At 39.2% G+C, this 21957-nt stretch overlaps 1 protein-coding gene across 4 annotated transcripts in view; it reads right to left on the bottom strand.

Annotated features, from left to right (window-relative positions):
- Window positions 1-400: 400 nt before the first annotated feature.
- The window catches only part of LOC122557335 (zinc finger MYM-type protein 3-like), a 152119-nt gene continuing 130562 nt past the window's right edge, over window positions 401-21957 (bottom strand). For all 4 annotated transcript variants that reach the window (XM_087991949.1, XM_087991948.1, XM_043704937.2 and 1 more), the window contains 4 exons: window positions 19997-20111; window positions 17574-17834; window positions 8093-8210; window positions 401-3888 (listed from right to left, as the gene is read on the bottom strand). In XM_087991949.1, the coding sequence (XP_087848075.1) occupies window positions 3687-3888; window positions 8093-8210; window positions 17574-17834; window positions 19997-20111 (696 nt within the window). In that variant the 3' untranslated portion in view covers window positions 401-3686. The remainder of the gene's footprint in view (window positions 3889-8092; window positions 8211-17573; window positions 17835-19996; window positions 20112-21957) is intronic.

Here is a 21957-nt window from a genome sequence, read left to right as displayed (position 1 = left end):
CTCAGCTGGCAAAGTGCATCCAGTTTGGAATGGAGTTACAGACAGCAAAACTTCCAGTGTGTAATGCCTAATCTATGCTTCATTAAGTGATCTCACCTAGTGGACACCAATCACTAATATTTCTTTTGTTCAGCGGAATTTTAAGAAAAATGAATAGTTTCAAAGCAATAGACAGTCACCAACTCTGTGGCGGCACAGTGGTTAGCACTGCTGCCTCACAGCGCCAGAGACCCGGGTTCAATTCCCGCCTCAGGCGACTGGCTGTGTGGAGTTTGCACGCTCTCCCCGTGTCTGCGTGGGTTTCCTCCGGTTTCCTCCCACAGTCCAAAGATGTGCAGGTCAGGTGAATTGGCCATACTAAATTGCCTGTAATGTTAGGTAAGGGGTAAATGTAAATGTAGGGGTTGGGGTATGGGTGGGTTGCACTTCGGCGAGTCGGTGTGGACTTGTTGGGCAGAAGGGCCTGTTTCCACACTGTAATATAATCTAATCTAATGTAATCTAATCTAATCTAAATGTATGGATTTGAAAATCAGGAGTAAAAATGACCAAGCCACTGTTCCTACTAATATTTAATGAGGTTGTTCACACTCAAAAGTAGTCTCTATGATGAAAATGTATTCAATGAGTCAGAGTTCAGGAGTGCAGAAATTATGTGAAGAGATGAGAAATCTAAAACAATCACGTGAGCCTTTCTTGGAATGTCACACTTTTTCATTTCTCCTTTGTTTATTGGCCATCGCAAGAATTTCAAAAATACTCAATTGTGTCACATCACCTCATCTCTTCTGCTTCCCAATCATTGAGAGATGCTTTTAAAATATTGTAAAACAGCAAATCAACCACTTAAATAGACGTGAATAGTTAATCTCCACAGAACTAATCGAAACTGACAACTAAATATAAAAAGTGAGCACAGACATTAGTTACACTTTTTGAAATAAATCACATCAGTCATACAACAAATAGTATGTTGATAGTATAGGTTGAGAGATGTGGGATGAGAGACTTGGGGGGGTGGGGGGGGAAGAGATTGAACAGAAGAAAAAAGTTTATGAAAGAGTGAAGTCATTTCCCTTACTGTATGCTGCAATGGTTCAACAACATTTCATGAACTCTACCGAAGAAACATTGGAAAAGATTGCCTTACAAACATTCGATCAATGTCCTAATACCTGCAGCCACAAACCAGAAGTTTTTTTAAGAAACCATTTTCATCACAACAAAGTCAAGCGTCAAGTTTGGGAATTCTGTACAGCTAGTTAAAAAGGACCAATGAATGCACAATAGACAAGAAGTGTAACGGGGAGAACACGATTAATTTTTATGTTTTCAGCCACTTTTCTACAATCTTTTTCAATAAAATAAGATGACATAGTTCAGCTTTGGTCAACAATTTATACAATGACTGTGTGGTTAGGCTTACGAGCAGTAAAACAACCAATGGCCATTATTGGATGAATGGACTAAATCCCAGATCAATGAATATTACTGTTATTACTTATTAGAAAGAATCTAACAAATATACAATTGCATTTCTAGAAGCAGATACCATTTAACAGGGTCCACTGGAACAAACTTCGGCCACCTTCTTTCTTCTAATCCCTTTTTTCCAAAACAAGATAGCATCATGGAAGCATACACCATTCTACGTAATAAAATCAAGATTCTTATTGTTTCAAATTACCCATCTATCAAGAATTTCTTTCACTCTAAGTGGAGAAGACATAGTTCTTCACAGATTACAATTCAACATAAGGAAGATATAAGAGGGTCATTATAGTGTTCCTACACTACATACCCTAAAAATGCTTCACTGCGGACATGTAAATACTTTTTTCCCCCTAAATGTTACATCACATCAAAAAAAAACACTTCCTGAAATGATTTGAATGAAACTCAACTGCTTTCTTCTAGATATAGGAATCTTAACAATTGATGATTGTGGTACAGCAGTTTGTAAATCCCTCAATGTATGGTTCATCCAGTTTGCATAAGCACCTTTTAAATTTTTCTTTAAAAAAAATTAAACTGAGAGAGAACTTGGCAAACCATCAGCTTACCAACTGAATACTGTGCAGATATTTATCATTTTAAAACAGATTGGTTTTACATTGATCTAGCTCACTGAAACAGATTCATATATACTACAGAAATACACATAAGAGACAGTATCCCCTTTTTGATCCCCTTCTCATGAGTTTCCACACATACTGAATTTTTCCATCAGTTCTGTTGAACCACTTGGCAGTCGAAAGATAGAACAAGTGTTATATGAAGATGCAGCACCATTTGCTTGCCTTAACCGCATCAACCATGAATGACCAAATCAGAAGCAGATATTTCAGTCCATTAGCTATCTGCATGAGCAACATCTTTGTTTATTTTTGAATGTCACTTCAAATTCTAATCTACCATGTGAGAGGCTAAAGAAATTTAGCTGGACACAGTCAGATAGGTAATGCTGTGAAAGCATCATTGCTCCTAATTATAGCAGCGGAGGGAAAAGATGAAGGAATTAAAAAGGCTCATTTCAACAAATTAAAATTAAGAAACTGGGAACAAAAAAGTACTGGATAACCTTCCTGCTGTCTCCAATATTTCAAGATCCCCTGCACTAGCACAAATGGCGACAACTAGCACCTATAAATGTTCACAGCCTTTTTGGTTATAATAAAAAATGAAATAAAATAATTTTTTAAAAAATAGATTCAAAAACCAGCAAACACATCAGAGGGGTAGGCAAGAGCTATAAAGAAGTGTCAATTTATGATGCTCAAGTTCCTTGTTTCTTCTGTTCTTCATTTTCTCTAGCAACCATTCATTTAGACTCTCAACCCCTGATATCTGAATCAGACTTAGCAGATTGAACCAGAAAACACCCTTTCAAGAGATAGATGACTCGCTGATATTACTTTTTTTCTACTTTCAAATTAATTATAAAAATATATTTTTAAATTTCTATTCATGCACTTTGGATACATTTTTCCTTTCTCATGCCTCTCCCAAGCTCCAACAAGGGAAGAGTTGAGAATTAAACTGTAATGTAATAGCAAATGCAAGGATATTTTAGAGAGTAAAATCCAGGTGTGCTTCAGTGATATGCCGCTTACCTTCAAATTCTCCTAGAAAAGGTATGCAAGGCAATAACTTCTAGACATATTTAACTTCAATCTCTCCCCTTGCTCTCCATTACCCCTCTGAAGCTCTTTTTCTCAAAACAAAATGGAAGCACAATGGGAAGGCAGGCTATTTTGCAGCATCCATCATTTCATTACATTAATCATTTTAAGCAACTCTAAAAATCCCAAGGATTGCAATTAATTGGAGGACTCCCCCACTGCAGCAGTGAGCATTCCACTATAGATCTTGGCTGTTCCATTCAAAGTAAGAACAAAGCTGTTTGCTTACTGACTGCAGGAGTTTAAGGTTTGTGTTATAGCTTTTGGTCACTGCAAAATGTTACGTACACCTGATTGTCAGCAAATGCACGCAAGCTAAAAGGGATACTGTCTCTAAACAATGGCGATAGTCTAACCATCTCTGCTCTCACAATAGGCCACATGACTCTGCAAGTACGTGTGTAGTATTTTTTCTTTCCGCAGCACCAAGTAGGCCAGCCTATAATGACCCATTGTTTTTTTTCTAATAAAAGTAACAGAATTCTGTACAATATCTACTAATCATCATCCTTCAACATCATCATCTTCAAGTGAATCCTTCGAATAGTCATCGTAAATTTCCTTCACAGCCATAATTCTATTCAGCATGCTCTCCAACATACTCCGATCCATGGGAATGACTGAGTACCACAGGGGGCTCTCTGCCACACAGGAGCGTTCTGGCTGCAAGTAGAAAACATCATTCCTGCTCTTCATACTCTCAGGGCTGCAGCAAAACAAGAAACAAAACATTCATTTGGATGAGTATCATTCATAAAATATTGCCTTTTATTTGGTGTTCTCATCCCCACTCAAATTTCATTCTGTTGAGAACCAAATCTTGAAGCAGTTAAGAATACTTTTCTTGTGCCTCCTCTACTCTTCATTTTGATGATATTTGGAGTCAATTTTTAAAATGGGAACAACGCTATACAAAAGCTAAGACAGGTTAATTCCCAAATTACTTACTTTCAGCAGAGACTTTTCCCCAGGGCAGAAATAACTTTCACAAGGGGACATAATTTTAAGGTAACTGGAGGAAGGTTTCGGGGAGATGTCAGAGGTAGGTTCTTTACACAGAGTGGTGGGTGTGTGGTATGCACTGCCAATGGTGGTAGTAGAGTCAGACATGTTATGGACATTTAAGCAACTCTTGGATAGGCACATAGAAGATAGTACAATGAAGGGTATGTAGGTTAGTATGATCTTGGAGTAGGATAAAAGGTTAGCCCAACATCGAGGGCTGAAGAGCCTGTACTGTTCAATGTTCTCGAAGTGAACAAAGACACAGCAATTATTGATGGAAACCTTTGCACACAAACACACAATCGAATATAATGACATGGCATCCATGTTCATAGTTATTATGGGCAGCAATTAACTAATTTCCTGAAGATCACAGTGTTGTTTATCTGGGGTTGATTTTAAACCCAACTTGGTACTGCAATCTTCAATTTATTGCATTTTACTCAAGAAATTACCCTGCCCTCGGTGGGAGAAACTCTGGTGTTTTTGTCACAGTTTTGTTGGAATCATTGATATTCTTTTTAGATAGATTTTGTGAATAGGCTTGGTTTGCTGTATAAACTGTTGTTTGCTCAAAAACATACGTGCCTCATGGCTAACATTGGTCAGCTCAATAGCATTGATGGATATTCCAGTTAACAGATTGCCCATGCAGCCCCTTTGGCCAAACGTTCTGCAGACATACATTCAGTTAAAAACTGTGTTGCATGAGATGTATGGAACCATACTGACATAAATCAGCTCTTTCAAACAATTGGAAAGAGCACTGCTCCTTTTAAAAGGGGACCATCTTCATTAAAAGTTGGTCATTTCAGAGCCTTTTTCTACAAGACAATCTGACCTTTAATAGGATCATACAGTAAAGATTCCTGATGAAGGGCTTATGCCTGAAATGTCGACTCACCTGCTCATCGGATGCTGCCTAGCCTGCTGGGCTTTTCCAGCACCACTTTTTGACTTTCTGATCTCCAGCATCTGCACCTCACTTTCTCCTAGTCATACAATAATGAGGCTGTTTGGTCCATTAAATCTGCACTGAACTTATCGACACAATCCCACTTGCCAGCACTTAACCTCATAGTCATGAATGTAACGACATTTCAGCTGCTCATCCACGTATTTTTTTTTTGAAGGTTGCGAGGCGTCTTGCCTGTACTACTCACCCATCCAGTGCATTCCCAGATACTTAGCAGCCTCTGGGTGAATAAAGGCTGTCTTTAAACCCCTAACCCCCTTGTCCTTCACCTTAAAATTATACCCCCTGATTACTGACTCTTCAAAGAGGAACAGTTGCTTTCTATTTACCCTGTCTATGCCCCTCAGCCAGGTTCCCCTCATGCTTCCCTGTTATAAAGAAAACAAACTAAGCCTATCCAACCTCTCTTCATAGCTAAAATGAAGCTTCCTGGTCAATCCCTTTTGCATCCCCTCCAGTGTAAAAGTGAATAAATAGATGCTACTTTTTAATAAACTTGTGTCTTTGAATTCTGATACATGAATTAAAAGCGGGTGGATTCTATTTGATGGCATCATTATCATCAGCCTTTTGGTGCCATGGAACGTGCAAATAGTGTTAGTTGATCAGAGGGGAATGTTCTGAAATGCAAGATATCCAAGCTTTACGTGACTTGCTTTGAGTCTTATGAATACATATTTAAATTGATAATTTGTAAATAAGCTTTTGGAAAGTATTTCATAAAGGGATCAACAAAGTTATTTTGAAAAAAAATCTAAACTCAAACTAACAGATTCTGTTGAGAGATTCCTGAGTCAAGTGCAGAGACTAATCACTGTGACTTAGATGACTTCTGCTGAAGAGCAAGGAACTTGAAATTAACTTTCTAGCTGGGATATTTTTGTAAAGTTTTGTTAACACATTAAAGTAACCAAGTGAGAGCAATAATACAAAAAGCCTAAGTAACATCAAGGTATCATTTTAACAAAATAAGCAGATTGCTCCTTTGTCACTTTTATAATCCACAATGTGCATTACATTCTTCATTCTCCCTAAATTCTCCCTAAAGACAGAAAACAGTAACAGGTCCCCGCAGAATCAGCATGGATTTACCGGGGGGAGGAGCGGAAATTATGCTTGACAAATGTTGTGGATTTTTTTAAGGATGGAATTAGTGGAGTTGATATGGGGGAGCTAATGGATATCGCTTACTTGGCCTTTCAATAAGGTTCCACGTAAGAGATTACAAAACAATATTAAAGCACATGGGATTGAGGGTCATGTACTGACATGGATAGAGAACTGGTTGACAGGAAACAAAGAGCAGAAATTAATAATATTTTTCAAGTGACAGCCAGTGACTAGTGGGGTACCACATGAGATCAATGCTTGTACCCAGCTAGCCACAAATATAATAATTGAGGAAACTAAATGTAATATCTCCAAGTTTGCAGATGACATAAATGAATGGACAGCTAACAGTAAGGAGGATGCAGAAATGCTTCAGTGTGATTTGGACAAGTTGGTGGGTAAATGCATGGCAGATGAAGTACCATATGGATAAATGTGGGGTTATCCACTTTGGTAGTAAAAACACAGGGAAATTATCTGAATGGTGATAGATTGGTAAAGGGGAGTGCAATGAGACCTGGGTGTCCTTGTACACGAAATGAAGCATGCAAACGGAGAAGGCAGCAAATGGCATCTTGGGATCCATAATGAGAGGATTTAAGTACATGAGCAGGGATGTCTTCCTGCAATTATACAGGGCCTTGGTGAGACCACACCTGGAGTGGTGTGAGCAATTTCAGTCTCCATACCGGAGGATGAATGTACAACAAAGGATTACCAGACTGATTTGTGGGATGGCAGGACTGAAACATGGAAACAGATTGGATTGGTTAAGACTATATTCGCTCGAGTTGAGAAGAGGGAAGAAATCTCATAGAAAACTGTAAAATTCTAACAGGATGAGACAAGGTAAATGCAAGAAGGATGTTAACAATGAAGAGGGAGGTTCAGAACCACAACAACGAGCACCCGAGCTACAAATCTTTGCACAAACTTTGAATGAAGGGGGAGTCTAAAAACAGAGGTGACAGTTTAAGGATATTGGGTAGGCTATTTAGGGCTGAGATGAGCAGAAAGTTCTTCACCCAGACAGTGGGAATTCTCTACCACAAAAAGTAGTTGAGACCAAAAAAAATTAAATGTTTTTAAGAAGGAGGTTCTTAGGATTCAAGGAAATAAAGGTTATGGGGAAAAAGCAGGAACTGAGAACTGCAGTCGATGATCAATGACCATATCAAATAGAGCAGACTCAGAGTCAAAAGGCCTACTCCTCCTATTTTCTATTTCCCCATATCATTGTTTCACAAACAGATAAAAGAATAGTGTTTGTTTTTAACATAAAGGCTTGGTCAGTTTTCTAAAACTAAAATCTATTTATACAAATACCAAGATAAAAGTATAGTTGTATCCTGCACAAAGTAACGAGTCAAAAAGGGAAAAGGTCTCAGGAAGTGAATGCTTTTCCCTTCACGTTACCACCTCAAATACCACTCTTTCTATCTCCCCATGGGCTATTAATCTTCATTACCCTAGTCTCAGATCTTTCTATCTCTCTGGCTCAAGACCATAATCTCCCAAGTTTACCAACTTTAAAATCAGCCAATATTATTTCCAACACTATCTCTGCACATTAGCCAGAGTTGAATTTTAATTCTCTTTTACAAAAAAAACTTGAGAAAATAATTAGAATTAAAAACCACTGGACAGATCACAAAAATAGGTAACGGCTTCATTCTGCTTATAATTATGTTATACCAGGCAGTAACTGAAAGTAATAAGACAGCAGAATTAGAAAATTTTCAACATCAAAACTGTTCATCTTGATGACAAAAATCAATGCAAGTTTAAAATACTAGCAGGAAGGAATTAGTGGTCTCACCATTTTGAGAGGTAGAATTCATAAAACTTCACAGGGCATCTTAATGGATTCATTCTGTTTTCTCTCTGTTCTAAAACAGCAACTTCCTCTTCACGTTTCCTCTTCCCCATGGTGCTGCCTATAAACAAAAAAAATGAGAGAAAGAACTGAACCATCATTTGGTGGTACAGAACAGTATAGAAATGATTAGCATAAAATTTTATTTCAGACTATCCTGAGCAAACAATATTCATAGCGAACGCATCAAGTCACATTATTCAAAGCTATTAGACATTCTATAATAAAAACAAATAGAAAGGGCCAGGCGATATATTATATCTGCGTGGAATGGGAGCTGGTGGATCCCTCTGTGCTTCATAGTGACCACATCGTAGCAAGTATTGGTTGTTTGAAGAACTGCAGCTCAGAGCTAATGAGCTGGATTTTGGGCTTTGAACACTGTGGCACATCAGGGAAGACTAGAGTTACCTGGACAGTGTATTTCAGTGGGCAGTCACATCCCTTAGGTTAACTACCTTGTGTTTAGTCAGGGACAGGAGGGTGTGACTAAGAGTGAGGCAGGGAGGTTATACAGAAGGAGCCTCAGCCTTTAACTCGTCAGACAGGTTTGAGATTTTTTGCTGTCTACTGGATTAAAGCAGAGGTTGTGGGGAAGGTAAGCAAACTGACCATAGCACCACGTACACAGAGCCATTCAAGATGGGGGAGAAAAGACAAATGTAATTGTAATCGGGGATAATATAGTCAGGGGAATCAACACTCTTCTGTGGCCAGGATCAATACTGTGTTGCCTGGGTTCAGGATCTCTCATCTGAGATGCAGAGGAACTTCGGAATGAGAGGGGACAGTGAATTATCATGGTCCATTGAGCTATCAACACCATAGATATAAAGAAGAAAGTGATTCTGCTGAGGAACATGAGCAGCTAGGAGTTAAATTAGAAACCAGAATAAAATCTCTGAGTCACTAACTGGCATCAGGTCAACAAGATTCAAGTAATAAACACATGGCTCAAAGATCAGTATGTGAGTAAAGGGATTCAAATTCATGGGACAGGCTGCACCTATATTGTGCTGGAACCAGAGTCCTGGCATATCACATAACTAGGTCTGTAGATAGGGCTTTGAATGAAAGTGTGCATGAATGAATGGTGTTACTGAGTTAAGTTGCATGGAAAATTTTGCACAAAAGCTAAAGGAGCGGAGGGCTCAGCTCTTGTCTTGATTGTCTTGTTTTTTCAATGTATAATTTCAGTTATCACACTGTAAATTTTTGTTATAAATTCTGTGCCTTACAATTGTGTCCTCCACAATCACCTGATGAAGGAGCGGCGTTCCGAAAGCTAATGTGCTTCCAATTAAACCTGTTGGACTATAACCTGGTGTTATGTGGTTTTTAACTTTGTACACCCCAGTCCAACACCGGCATCTCCAAATCATGACTCCTTTTTTGAAGTATTTTCAACATTGGAGCTGATTTCCTCCAATTCTAGGAGCAGTAATTACTGTATTATAAGCTGTTGCATTGTTTTGGAACTTCGGGGGGGAAAAAGATCAAAACAAGAGCACTTTAAAAAGGAGAAAGAGAGACAAGGGCAGTTACCACATGATTCAAACAGAGCAGTAACCCTGCATTGCTGTCTGACTCAGCAGTGACATGCATAGCTAACTGCCTTTGCTGTTTGTTTTAAGGAGAGAGCAGAAAGATTTAAAAGGGACTTAATGGGGAACTTTTTCACGGAGAGGCTGCTGTGTTTATGGAGTGCACTGCCAGAGGAAGTGGAGGAAGCTGGTACAATTACAACATTTAAAAAGGCATCTGGAAGGGTATATGAGTAGGAAATGTTTAGAGGGATATGGGCTAAATGCTGGCAAATGGGATTAGATTTAACTTAGGATATCTGGTTGGCATGGATTAGTTGGACTGAGGGGTCTGTGTTGGATATTTCTATGGCTCTATGTATGAAATTAAATCAATAGTAAGAAGCAATATAGAATCAGAAACCATAGAATCTGTATGGGTAGACTTCAGGAACTGCAAAAGAAAAAGACCTTGAACAGAATTACTTATAGACCTCCTTGCAGGTAGTCAGGATGAAAATAAATCAGGAATTAGAAAAGGCATTTAAGAACGGCACTTAAGAACAGCAGTACTATCGAGGAGGGGACTTCAATATGCAGGTGGACTGAGAAAAATCAGGTTGATGGCAGATTCAAGAAAAGGAATTTGTGGAATGTGTATGAGATAGTTCTTTTGGAGCAGCTTGTAGAACAGCCCATGAGGGAACAAGCAATTCTGGATTTGATGGTGTGTAAAGAGGCAGAATTGATTAAAGTGAAGGAACCCCTAGAGGTCAGTGACCATCATATGATAGAATTCGCCCTGAAGTTTGAAATGGAGAAGCTTAAATCAAATGTAATGGGAAAACAATTGAGTAATGAGGGAGACATGAGGGAGGAACTGGCCAGAATGGATTGGAAGGAGAGGAGAAAGTGAGGACTGCAGATGCTGGAGATCAGAGCTGAAAATGTGTTGCTGGAAAAGCGCAGCAGGTCAGGCAGCATCCAAGGAGCAGGAGAATCGATGTTTCGGGCATGAGCTTTTCCAGCAACACATTTTCAGGATTGGAAGGAGAGCCTAGCAGGGAAGATGATGGAGCAGCAATAGCAGTTGTTTGTGGGGTAATTTGGGAGGCACAGCAGATATTCATCCAAAGGAAGATGGAGTGTGCTAAGGGGAGGACAAGGCCAACCATGGCTGTTAAGGGAAGTCAGGTGCAGTAATGTGGATCTGAAGAGAAAAATAAAGCAAAAGAAAAAGCATCCAGTGTGGTAGGAATAGAGGGAAACTGAAGGATTCAGAAGCCTTTAATAACCAGCAGAGAACAGCGAAAAAGTAATAAAGAGGGATAACATGAAACATGAGGGCAAGCTAGGGAGGAACATAAAAGAAGATTACAAGTGGTTTTTTAGATACATAAAAAGTAAGGGAGGGCCAAGAGTGGGACACTGGCAAATGAGGCTGGAAAGGAAGTATTTGGAAGCAAAGTAGTCACAGATGAATTAAATAGGTACTTTATTTCAACCTTCGTGGTGAAAGACACCAGTCGCATACCAAAACTTTAAGAGAATTAAGAGCAAAGGTGAGTATGGTGGCCATCACAAAGGAGAAAGTGCTGGGGAAGCTGAAATGTCCGAAGGTGGATAAATAACCAACAGCAGATGGACTACACCGCAGGGTTCTGAAGGAGACAGCTGAACAGATTGTGTCGGCATTGGTGGCAATCTTTCAGGAATCACTGGAGACGAGGAGGATGCCAGAGGATTAGAAAATGGCTAATGTAACATCTTTTATAAGAAGGGAGGGAGGCAGAAAACAGGAAATTTTAAGTCATCTAGCCTGACTTCAGCCATTGGTAAGATTTTAGAGTCCATTATTAAAGATGAGATCGAGCAGTACTTGGAACAGCATGGTAAAATAGGGGTGAGTCAGCACAGCTTCATCAAGGGGAGATCACAGCTGATAAATCTGTTGGAATTCTTTGCAGAGATAACGAGCAAATTAGACAAAAGGAGAGCCAGTAGATGTGAACTTTATGGATTTTCTGACAACCTCTGACAAGGTCATCAGGAGGCTGCTATACAAGACCCCGTGGAGTCGGGAACAAAGTACAGCCATGACCCTTTAAATTGGTTTAAGAACTGTAACTCAGGTGCAGTAAATAAGGAGAAACAGAAACAAATCACCCAGATGACTGCCCCATGCATATTGAATAAAAGGGTCTTTTTCAGAACAGCAGTAGAATTCTGCAGGGGTCCATGTTAATTGTCACAGTATACATTAACAATCTGAATGAAGGGACCGTAGCATTGTTACTAAGTTTGCATATAACACAAAGATATATGGAGAGACAGGTAATGTTGAGGAGGCAGGAGGCTGCAGAATGACTTGGACAGGCTTGCAGAGTGGGCAAAGAAGTGACACGTGGAATACAATATAGGAAAATGTGAGGTTATGCACTTTGATAGGAACAAGTGTAATGTTAAAAGATTAAATTGGAATATCTCTCTATACATTGATGTAATACTAAAGAGATAACTGCACTGAGTGAACATTCTGGAAGTGAGTGGGGGCGACAATGCAAGAATGTGAATCACCCACACCCCAATTAGACAATCATTTGCTATTACTCCCCCATTATCAAATTCAGCTATCATTCAATCTCATCCATTCAGAAATGCTTTCTAAAATTGGGGCATTTTCATTATCTCTGAGATGATCTCATCCTACCATTATACCTGGGGTAACATGTGACTGAGAGTGTGACTGGGGGTTGTCTTGAGTGGCATGTGACTATGGGGGAGTAGCCAGAGTAACTATAAGCATGGCCAACTGACCTGCAGAAAGGGGATATGTTTTCTTTGTTCAATGCCTCACTTTGACTCGACCTCGCACGCCTGTGAGGGGGTCAAAGGGGTCACCTAGCTTGTACAAGCTTTAATAAACCTTAACTGTTTGCAGAAGTTGGTGAATGCAAATTGCATCTTGTGTGTGAAACCTCGGGAAAAGAACGTAACAGAAGAGGCATAGACAATTTTCTAAATGGGTAAAAGCTTCATAAATATGAAGAACAAAGGGACTTAGTAGTCCTAGTTCAGCATTGTCTTAAGCTTATCATTAATGTTCAGTTGGCAGTGACAAAGGCAAATGTCAGCTTTCATTTCGAGAGTGCTAGAATACAAGAGTAAGAATGTACAACTGAGGCTGTATAAGGCTCTGGTTACACTGCATTTGGGATTACGGTGTACAGTTTTGAGGCCCATATCTAAAGAAGGATGTACTGTCGTTGGAAGGGCTCCAGAGGAGGTTCACTAGAATTATCCCAGAGATGAAGGGCTTATCATATGAGGAGCAGTTGAGGACAGTTCTCAAATCTAGAGCGATGAGGAAAGGTGAGGGGGATCTCATTGAAACTTACAGAATACTGAGAGGCCTGGATAGAATGAATGTGGAGAAGATGCTTCCACTAGTAAGAGAGGTGAAGACCCATGGACACAGCCTCAGAATGAAGGAACTAAGATGAAGAGGAATTTTTTCAGCTCGAGGGTGGTGTATCTGTTATTAAGTGTTGTTTCTAAGAGAGATAGCTTCTTGACAAGTAAAGGGATCAAGAGATACTGGGAGAAACAGGGGAATGGGGTTGAGAAACATATCAGTCATGTTTGAATGGCTGAATAGACTAAAGGTGTCAAATGGCCTAATTTTCTTCTATATCTCAGTCTAAAAGCTGAACAATTCTTCTGCTGCAAGAATGTGCAGAATTTTCCTTTTACCAAAACAAAATAAAGCATATATTTAATGTTAACAATCTGCTTTTGTTTTGTTACTTCCTATCTTCAGGATATCATTTCTAGCCATACACAATTCCACACACTGGGAGATATTGGGGAATTCTCCCAAATGAACACTCTTCAGGGTTTGAATTGACGTAATAAGCAGTAATGTATCACCTGAAGGCCTTTCAACTGAACTCATTCTTCACTTTTCAGAAGTCACTGAAGGTTGTACAGAATTTCTGACTACAGCCAATTTTTCCCAATTTTTCAATTCAAACCCATGGTAGCAAAGCTATTGATAGCAAACTGTTAATTCAGCTATAAGGGGTTGACTGAATAGGTGCTATTTACTGCAAGAAGAAAATTTGAGAAATCACTTGTAACTTAAGCATGGCTCAAAATAGATGAAAGAGTAAACAATATTTGCTGACAGAGAGTGAATGTAAATGGAGTGCAGTAAGAACAGAATAGAAAAATTTGCATTTGGTGAGGACAGTGCAGAGGGGAAAATAAGTTGTTAGCTTTTCTTTCATGGGTCGATGGTTTACTAGTCCAGTGATATCACCACTACCTCATTTTTCCACCCTTTGCCTCCTGTAGTGGCTTACGGAAGCTAAAGATAGATAATTTTTGTCCAGTATTTTAATGCATAAAGTTAAAAATAAACTATAAAACATATATTAATAATCTAAACAAAGATATAGGTTGTAGTTGTGTGTCTACAATGCAGTATGAGTGAGAGTTTCAGGGAAGTGTACTTAATGTATCTTTTTTGCATTCAAAAAGGCCAATAATTTGACAATGATTAAAATTAGTCATCAAAGCAACAGTGCTATTTGTTAAATATGTTCACATGATCATGGAATGATAAAGTTCAACAGCATTTGAAAGGTAGCAACACAAAACAACCACTAAGGTTTGAAAGTTACGGAATGCTTTAATGCAGCGAAATGGGAAACTTCTTAACAGAAAGAATAGAAAATTATCAAAAGGCATTCAGCAAAGAAATCAATGGGACACACAAAAACCTGAAAAGACAAGAGTATGACTTACCATAAATAAAACTGCAGGGGACAAGGGGAAACATAGAAGAATACAGCGCAGTACAGGCCCTTTGGCCCTCGATGTTGCGCCGATCCAAGCCCACCTAACCTACACTAGCCCACTATCCTCCATATGCCTATCCAATGCCCGTTTAAATGTCCATAAAGAGGGAGAGTCCACCACTGCTACTGGCAGGGCATTCCATGAACTCACGACTCGCTGAGTAAAGAACCTACCCCTAACATCTGTCCTATACCTACCACTCCTTAATTTATAGCTATGCCCTCTCGTAATAGCTGACTCCATATGTGGAAAAAGGTTCTCATGGTCAACCCTATCTAAACCCCTAATCATCTTGTACACCTCTATCAAGTCACCCCTAAACCTTCTTTTCTCCAATGAAAACAACCCCAAGTGCCTCAGCCTTTCCTCATACGATCTTCCTACCATACCAGGCAACATCCTGGTAAACCTCCTCTGCACCCGTTCCAGTGCCTCCACATCCTTCCTATAGTATGGCGACCAAAACCGCACACAATATTCCAAATGCGGCCGCACCAGAGTCTTATACAATGCAACATGATCTCAGGACTCCGGAACTCAATTCCTCTACCAATAAAAGCCAGTATGCCATATGCCTTCTTCACCGCACTATTTACGTGGGTGGAAACTTTCAAAGATCTGTGTACATGGACACCAAGCTCCCTCTGCTCATCCACACTACCAAGTATCCGACCATTAGCCCAGTACCCCCAGTACACTGGCCCAGAGAGCCAGGAATAAGGGACAAGACTAAAAACAAACCATATGAATGCAGACTAAATGACAAAACTTGGTGAAGATACGAAAAGCAATAGAGTATGTTAAAATAGATAATAAGAGCTACACAATGTATGAAAAACTTGTAAAGAATATCAATGTCAACAGGTTTTGTTTACAATTAGATTACAATTAGAGGGAATAGAACCAACCAGGAGCAAATTGGGTCTCTTGGAAATCAGCACGGTGATACTCTCAATTAAATAATGAGCCAACAAACATGTTGAATAAATACTTCAATGCAATACAGAAAGAGGTCAGCATGCCAGAATTCCCAAGGAAAGTAATATTAAATCAAAAACAAACACTCAAAAAGGCAAAGGGGTAAAGATGAAGAAAATAAGGATTAGAAAGAGTGACAAATACCCAGGATATTCTAGGATTTCCAGGAATTAGGTGGGAAAATTTAATGTTTATAATTATGGCAAACACTTGATTCAGGAAATGTTCCTTTAGATTAGAAAATTGCTTATTTCCCTTAATTAAGGGCAGTAACAGAAGGCAAGCAGAGAATTATAAGCCAGTTAGCATAACATCTGCTATGTGAAAATTACTGAAGACGATAATTAAGGGCAGGGAGACTGAACACCTTTAAAATGTTTAGCTGATCAGAACGAGAGCTAGCATTCATTCATAGAAGGTAATTCATGCCTCTGGACTTTCTGGTCAGCTGAACTCGGTCCCTCACTTGTTTAGTAGGATCCTGGACATAGCAAGCCAGACAAGGAGAAACAACAAGAGGTAAGATAGTTGGGAGTGCCCCTGATGCATCTGAATTTTATGCCCCCATATGTCAAACTTGTGCAAAAAATGGTTTTGCCACTTTCATCCACCTCTCATTGCCCAGCATTTTTTGGCAGTGGAAGGGGATTGAGGGCCCTATGTGGACAATAAATGGTAGGAATCAGTGAGGTGTGGGAGGCAAGTGGTGGGATTGTTTACACTAGACTTCTAAAGTGCAAGCTTTGCCTTTGTTAGTCTAAGATTTGTGTGCCATTTTCTGATGATAGACCTACCTATGTTGGGAATCTGGGAAAAATTCTCAAAATAAATTCAAAGCACAAATGAATTACATCTGTGGCTGATTGGTCCCAAAAGGTTCTCACTGTCCATCCTATCTAACCCTCTGATTATATGGCTCAATTAAGTCATCTCTCAACCTTCTTCTCTCTAAGAAAAACAGCTTCATGTCCCTCAGCCTTTCCTCGTAAGACCTTCCCACATACCAGGCAACATTCAAGTAAATCTCCTCTGAACCTTTTCCAAAGCTTCCACATCCTTCCTATAATGCAGTTACCAGAACTATATGCAATACTTCACGTGTGGCTGCACTAGAGTTTTGTAAAGCTGCAGCATGACTTTTGGAGCCACAAGCTCAATCCCTCTACTAAAAAAGTTAACACACCGTATGCCTTCTCAACAACCCTATCTGGTGGCAACTTTCAGGGATCTATGTACATGGACACCAAGATTTCTCTGTTCATTTACACTATCAAAAATCCTACTATTAGCCCAGTAATCTACATTCGTGTTACTCCTTCCAAAGTGAATCACCTCACACTTTTTGGCATTAAACTCCATTTTCCACCTCTCTGCAGCTTATCTATGTCCCTCTGTAACCTGCAACATTCTTCAGCACTATCCATAACTCCATTGACCTTAGTATCATCCGCATGTTTACTAATCCCATCCTTCTTACACCCTCATCCAGGTCATTTATAAAAATGACAAACAGCAGTGGCCCCAAAACAGATCCCTGCGGTACACCACTCGTAAGTGAACTCCACGATGAACATTTCCCATCAATCACCACCCTCTGTCTTCTTTCAGCTAGCCAATTTCTGATCAAAATGCTAAATCACCCTCAATCCCATGCCTCCGTATTTTGTGCAACAGCCTATCATAAGGCTTATCAAACGCCTTATTGAAATCCATATACATATCAACCGCTTGGCCCTCATCCATCTGTTTGGTCACCTTCTCAAAGAACTCAACAAGGTTTGAGAGGCACAACCTACCCTTCACAAAACAGTGTTGACTTTACAAAAGCTTTGATTCTGTATGGTTTTATAGAAAGCAAACATACTTGCTCTGATTGTCACATTACCATGAAGGCCAGTCACTTTCTGAACATGTGGGCTACAATAAGCAAATCCAAACTTGGATGAGAAATCAACTGGGAGCAAAACTGGAGTTATACTCATTTTGTATGATTTACATCCCCTAGTTGTTCCTCCTTTCATCTATCCCTGCAAGATAAAGCATATTTTATAAACACTTACTTTGATCCCTTCCTTTTTTATAATTAGCAGGCATGTAGTATCGAATGCTGACAAGCTTTGTGGTTCCTCTGGGTGTTGTGCACTTTCTGGACTGCCGAACAACATTAGTGAAGGACAGACGCATGTGCTCTTCGACACACTTCAGTCCAAAATACTTGGTGTTAAAGAACATGAGTGTGTTTAGGAGAACAAAGGGCGAGTATACTCCAAGTTGCTTACATTCCCAGAGATGCTCTTCCTCCACCCGAGAGAATATCAAACCTAGAGAAGAAACAATGTCACAATATTAACAAATGTACTTGGAACACAATATGACAAAACAGTGACAATATGAAGTCACCATTTTGAGGTACAGGAGACATTAATATGTCAGATCTTTAAAATGATACTTTTGTATGGGATTGTATTCATAAGTACCAGCATTCATAAGTCAGGCATTCATAAATTGGGGACCCTCTTTCATCTGTAATGTAATAAAATATCAGGACACATGAAGAGAAGGACACAAGTGAGACAAATGATATCTTTAAAGAAAGAGAAAAGATTCAACAGCTTAGTCCTTCTCCATCACAATAGGATGAACACTCAGTAAATGAGATTCTCGCATTCAATGGCATTTTTAAAACATCAGGAAGACATTAACTTATACAGTCATAGGGTCATAGAGATGTAAAGCACAGAAACAGACCGCTCGGGCCAAGCCATCCATGCCGACCTGGCATCCCAACCTAATCTAGTCCCACCTGCCAGCACCCGGACCATATCCCTCCAAACCCTTCCTATTCATACACCCATCCAAATACCTTTTAAATGTTGCAATTGTACTAGCCAGGGAAAACAGCCCCAGCCTGTTCAGCCTCTCCCTATAGCTCAAACACTCCAACCCTAGCAACATCCTTGCAAATCTTTCCTGAACCCTTTCAATCCGGATGGCAACTTTCACAACATCTTTCCAATATGAAGGAGACGAGAACTGCATGCAATATTCCAACAGTGGCCTAGCCAATATCCTGTACAGCCGCAACATGACCTCCCAACTGCTGTACTCAATACTCTGACCAATAAAGGAAAGCATACCAAATGCCTGCTTCACTATCCTATCTACCTGCGATTCCACTTTCAAGGAGCTACCAACCTGCACTCCAAGGTCTCTTTGTTCAAAAACACTCTCTAGGACCTTACCATTAAGTATATTAAGTCCTGCTAAGATTTGCTTTCCCAAAATGTAGCACCTCGCATTTATCTGAATTAAACGCCATCTGCCTCTTCTCAGCCCATTGGTCCACCTGATCAAGATCCCGTTGTAATCTAAGGTAACCTTCTTTGCTGTCCACTACACTTCCAACTTTGGTGTCATCTGCAAACTTATGCTCACTATACCTCTTATGCTCACATCCAAATCATTTATATAAATGACGAACAGTAGTGGACCCAGCACCGATCCTTGAGGTCACAGGCCTCCAGTCTGAAAAACAACCCCCCACCACTACTTGTTGGGTAAAATCAAGGAATAAATTAGGTATTTAATATTCCAGCTGAAAAAGGAAATACGTGAAAACTACATAGACATACACACTAACAGAGAGAAGAACATTATTCATAAATGAAATACAAACAAATTGCTGGAAAATACACAGAACTGGCAGTATCTGTGGAATGAGAAACATGGTTAACATTCCAGGTCTGTGACCTTTTATCAAAACATTATTCACATGCACAGTTAGAAAATGCATCAGATAGCAGAAATCAAATTTTAAAAAAAATATGGAAATAAATAGCAAGTCACTAAATATTTGAAACTAATCCCTGGAATTCTCAACCCCAAAGAACAGTAGAATTTGAATGACTGAATCTATTCAAATGTGTCCAGGGTAACACAGTGGTGGTGTCACTAAACTAGGAATCTTCAAGCCAGACAATTGGTCTGGGGAGGAAAGTTCAAATCCAATTACAGCATCCGGTGGAATTTTAAATCTGGAATTTAAAAACAGCAAATCTGAGAAATGAAACAGATCATGGACAATTGAGAATGGGTAACAAGCGCTGGCCTTAATGGTGGCTCTCTCATCCTGGAAAGAAAAAAAGAAAATTTGACCTATAAGGAAGCCCAAAGTCATGTGTTAAGCAGGAGTGGAATTAAGGCCACAATCAAGTCAGCCAAAATCATACTGAACAGCAGAGTAGAGCACGATGAGACAAATGGACTAATCCTACTTTATTATTTTGATTACGTGTGCTTTAACTACAGCAGTTACTGATTTAACTAAGGTTCATCGGGAAGTATGTACTTTTAATTATTGCCATAGCTTAAATAAAACTACTGTCATTTTGAAGGCACTTCTGGTTATTGGTTATTCTCTACCAAGATAGGTGTAGATGCAGATGGATAAACATACGAAAGATAGAAAATCCGAAGAACTTACCATTTGGAAGCAAACTTGGTTGCCAACCTTGTAGCATTTTATTCAACTCTTGGACAAAGGTAAGGTAATAAAGATCAGTGAATATGTTGACCATTCGGTTGTTTTCAAGCAAGAACTAAAACGAAACAAAATCAGAAATAGCAACATAAGAAATTAAGTAAACATTCTTTATTGCCCATTCTTGAAAAAAAAGCTATTTTACATATACTAATGGGATATTGATAAATCTATTGTAATTTGAACAGATTATATTTTCAGCTTTTGTATTTACTTTTATTGAAGCAAGGTAGCTCATTTTGATTCAAAACATTTCCCATACTAGACATCACTGAGTAAATAATTAGCAAGATACTGAAGATTAATGAGGCATCATATTTTTTTAATGACAGGCTACTCTTTCCAATGCTGCGCTGTTGCAAGGAAAGCACCAAGTAGAAAGCCAGCAACTCTGATTTAGTGAGTGGCAGAGGAAAGAAATAGTTGTCTCTAGTCCCAGAGGACTAAGTTATGGGGAAATGTGTAATATTATGCCCCTGCTTAAATAATTTCAATAAACAGTGACAGAAATGGAAGACAATTCCGTTGATACTTCCCATCAGGTCTGTTGAAAAAAGAAGTTTGCATTTAATACAAAAAGGTAATTTGATACATTAGTCCATAAGTGAATTTTAATCAGTTCTTTTATCCAAGAATCTCAATAAAATCATACAGCATGGGTGGCCATTCAGTCAGTCAACTGCCAGTTTTGAAAGAGCTATCCAACATGTCCCATTCTCCTACTGTTCCTACATCCCTGCAAATTCTTTTTATAGTATCTAACCAAGAAGTATGAATCAAAACACACACAGTTGAGTCATGTCCATATATGAAAATAATAATATCCATATTTCTTTTAAAATCAAACTCTGTTTAAGGAAGCAGATCCTGGACAGCTTACTACATTAACTGCTAGAAAATGAGGAGTGAATATCAAAATGCAATGATTATAGGCTTGATTCCCATTCTATTCAGTTCCCAATAGTAGAATCTCCCAACGGCATTCAGAAACAAATTGGTGAAGACAGTTTTCTCACTGCTTGAATGTTACTACTGAAAGCTAGTGAGTTGATCTAAAAAAATCTTATCCTTTTCTTGCTTTGGGTGCAAAAGCCAAAAGTGGGAGGATGAAAGTTGGAAAATGGAATAGTCAAATAAACAGTCAAAAACTTGAAATTAGCTTCAACATGGCATTCATAGAAAACTGAAGAACAAAAAGCATTTTTCAGTGGAATCTTCAGAATTAATCAAGAACGTCTGAACAGTCTAAATCTGATCCCACGACTGGGAGACAGGCTTGAAACATTAATGTGACTTTGACAGTCCTTCCTGCACTGGTAGTTGAGATAATTCCCATTGATCCCACTTGCAAGTTAAGATAATAAGCGGCAGAGAAATCCCATATCGATTAGCAATAAGAAATTTACCAGTACTCTTTATTGCCTGGCACTAATAAGCTGCAAGGATTTGGAAAATTTAATTTCAGAATTGCCTAAAAGACAGTTCAAGTTTGAGCTTTTGCAATGAGGTCAACTATGCCTCAGAAAATGACACTCTCTGCAGGGTTAAATGGTGAATTCAAACTTGTTAAACCATATATCTTGCTTCCAAGCTCAGTTGAGATCATAACACCTTGACTGTTCTTTCAAACATAAAAGGCAAGTGAGTAACCAAATAAAAACGGAAGCATTAGCTATGGCCAGTTGACTCAACTGCAAGTGGATCCTTCCAGTCTGTATGGTTCAGTGCCATCAGACACAATGCACTGACCTAGTGCTGCATTGGCAAACCAATTACTGGATTTAGAGATGGGCTTATGTGGGTGAAACTGGAAGCAGGCAGTTACTGTGACAATGGGTATATAGGGTTGAGGTGGCTCTGGATAAATATGTTGTCAGATTGAACCCCCCAGTTCAGTCCCAACT

Source organism: Chiloscyllium plagiosum, unplaced genomic scaffold (assembly GCF_037043375.1).
Source record: "Chiloscyllium plagiosum isolate Xiang-an unplaced genomic scaffold, Cpla_swu_hap1 HiC_scaffold_11, whole genome shotgun sequence".
NCBI lineage: Eukaryota > Metazoa > Chordata > Chondrichthyes > Orectolobiformes > Hemiscylliidae > Chiloscyllium > Chiloscyllium plagiosum.
Note: the sequence above shows the minus strand (reverse complement) of the source record. Positions and strands in the feature narration are given on the sequence as shown.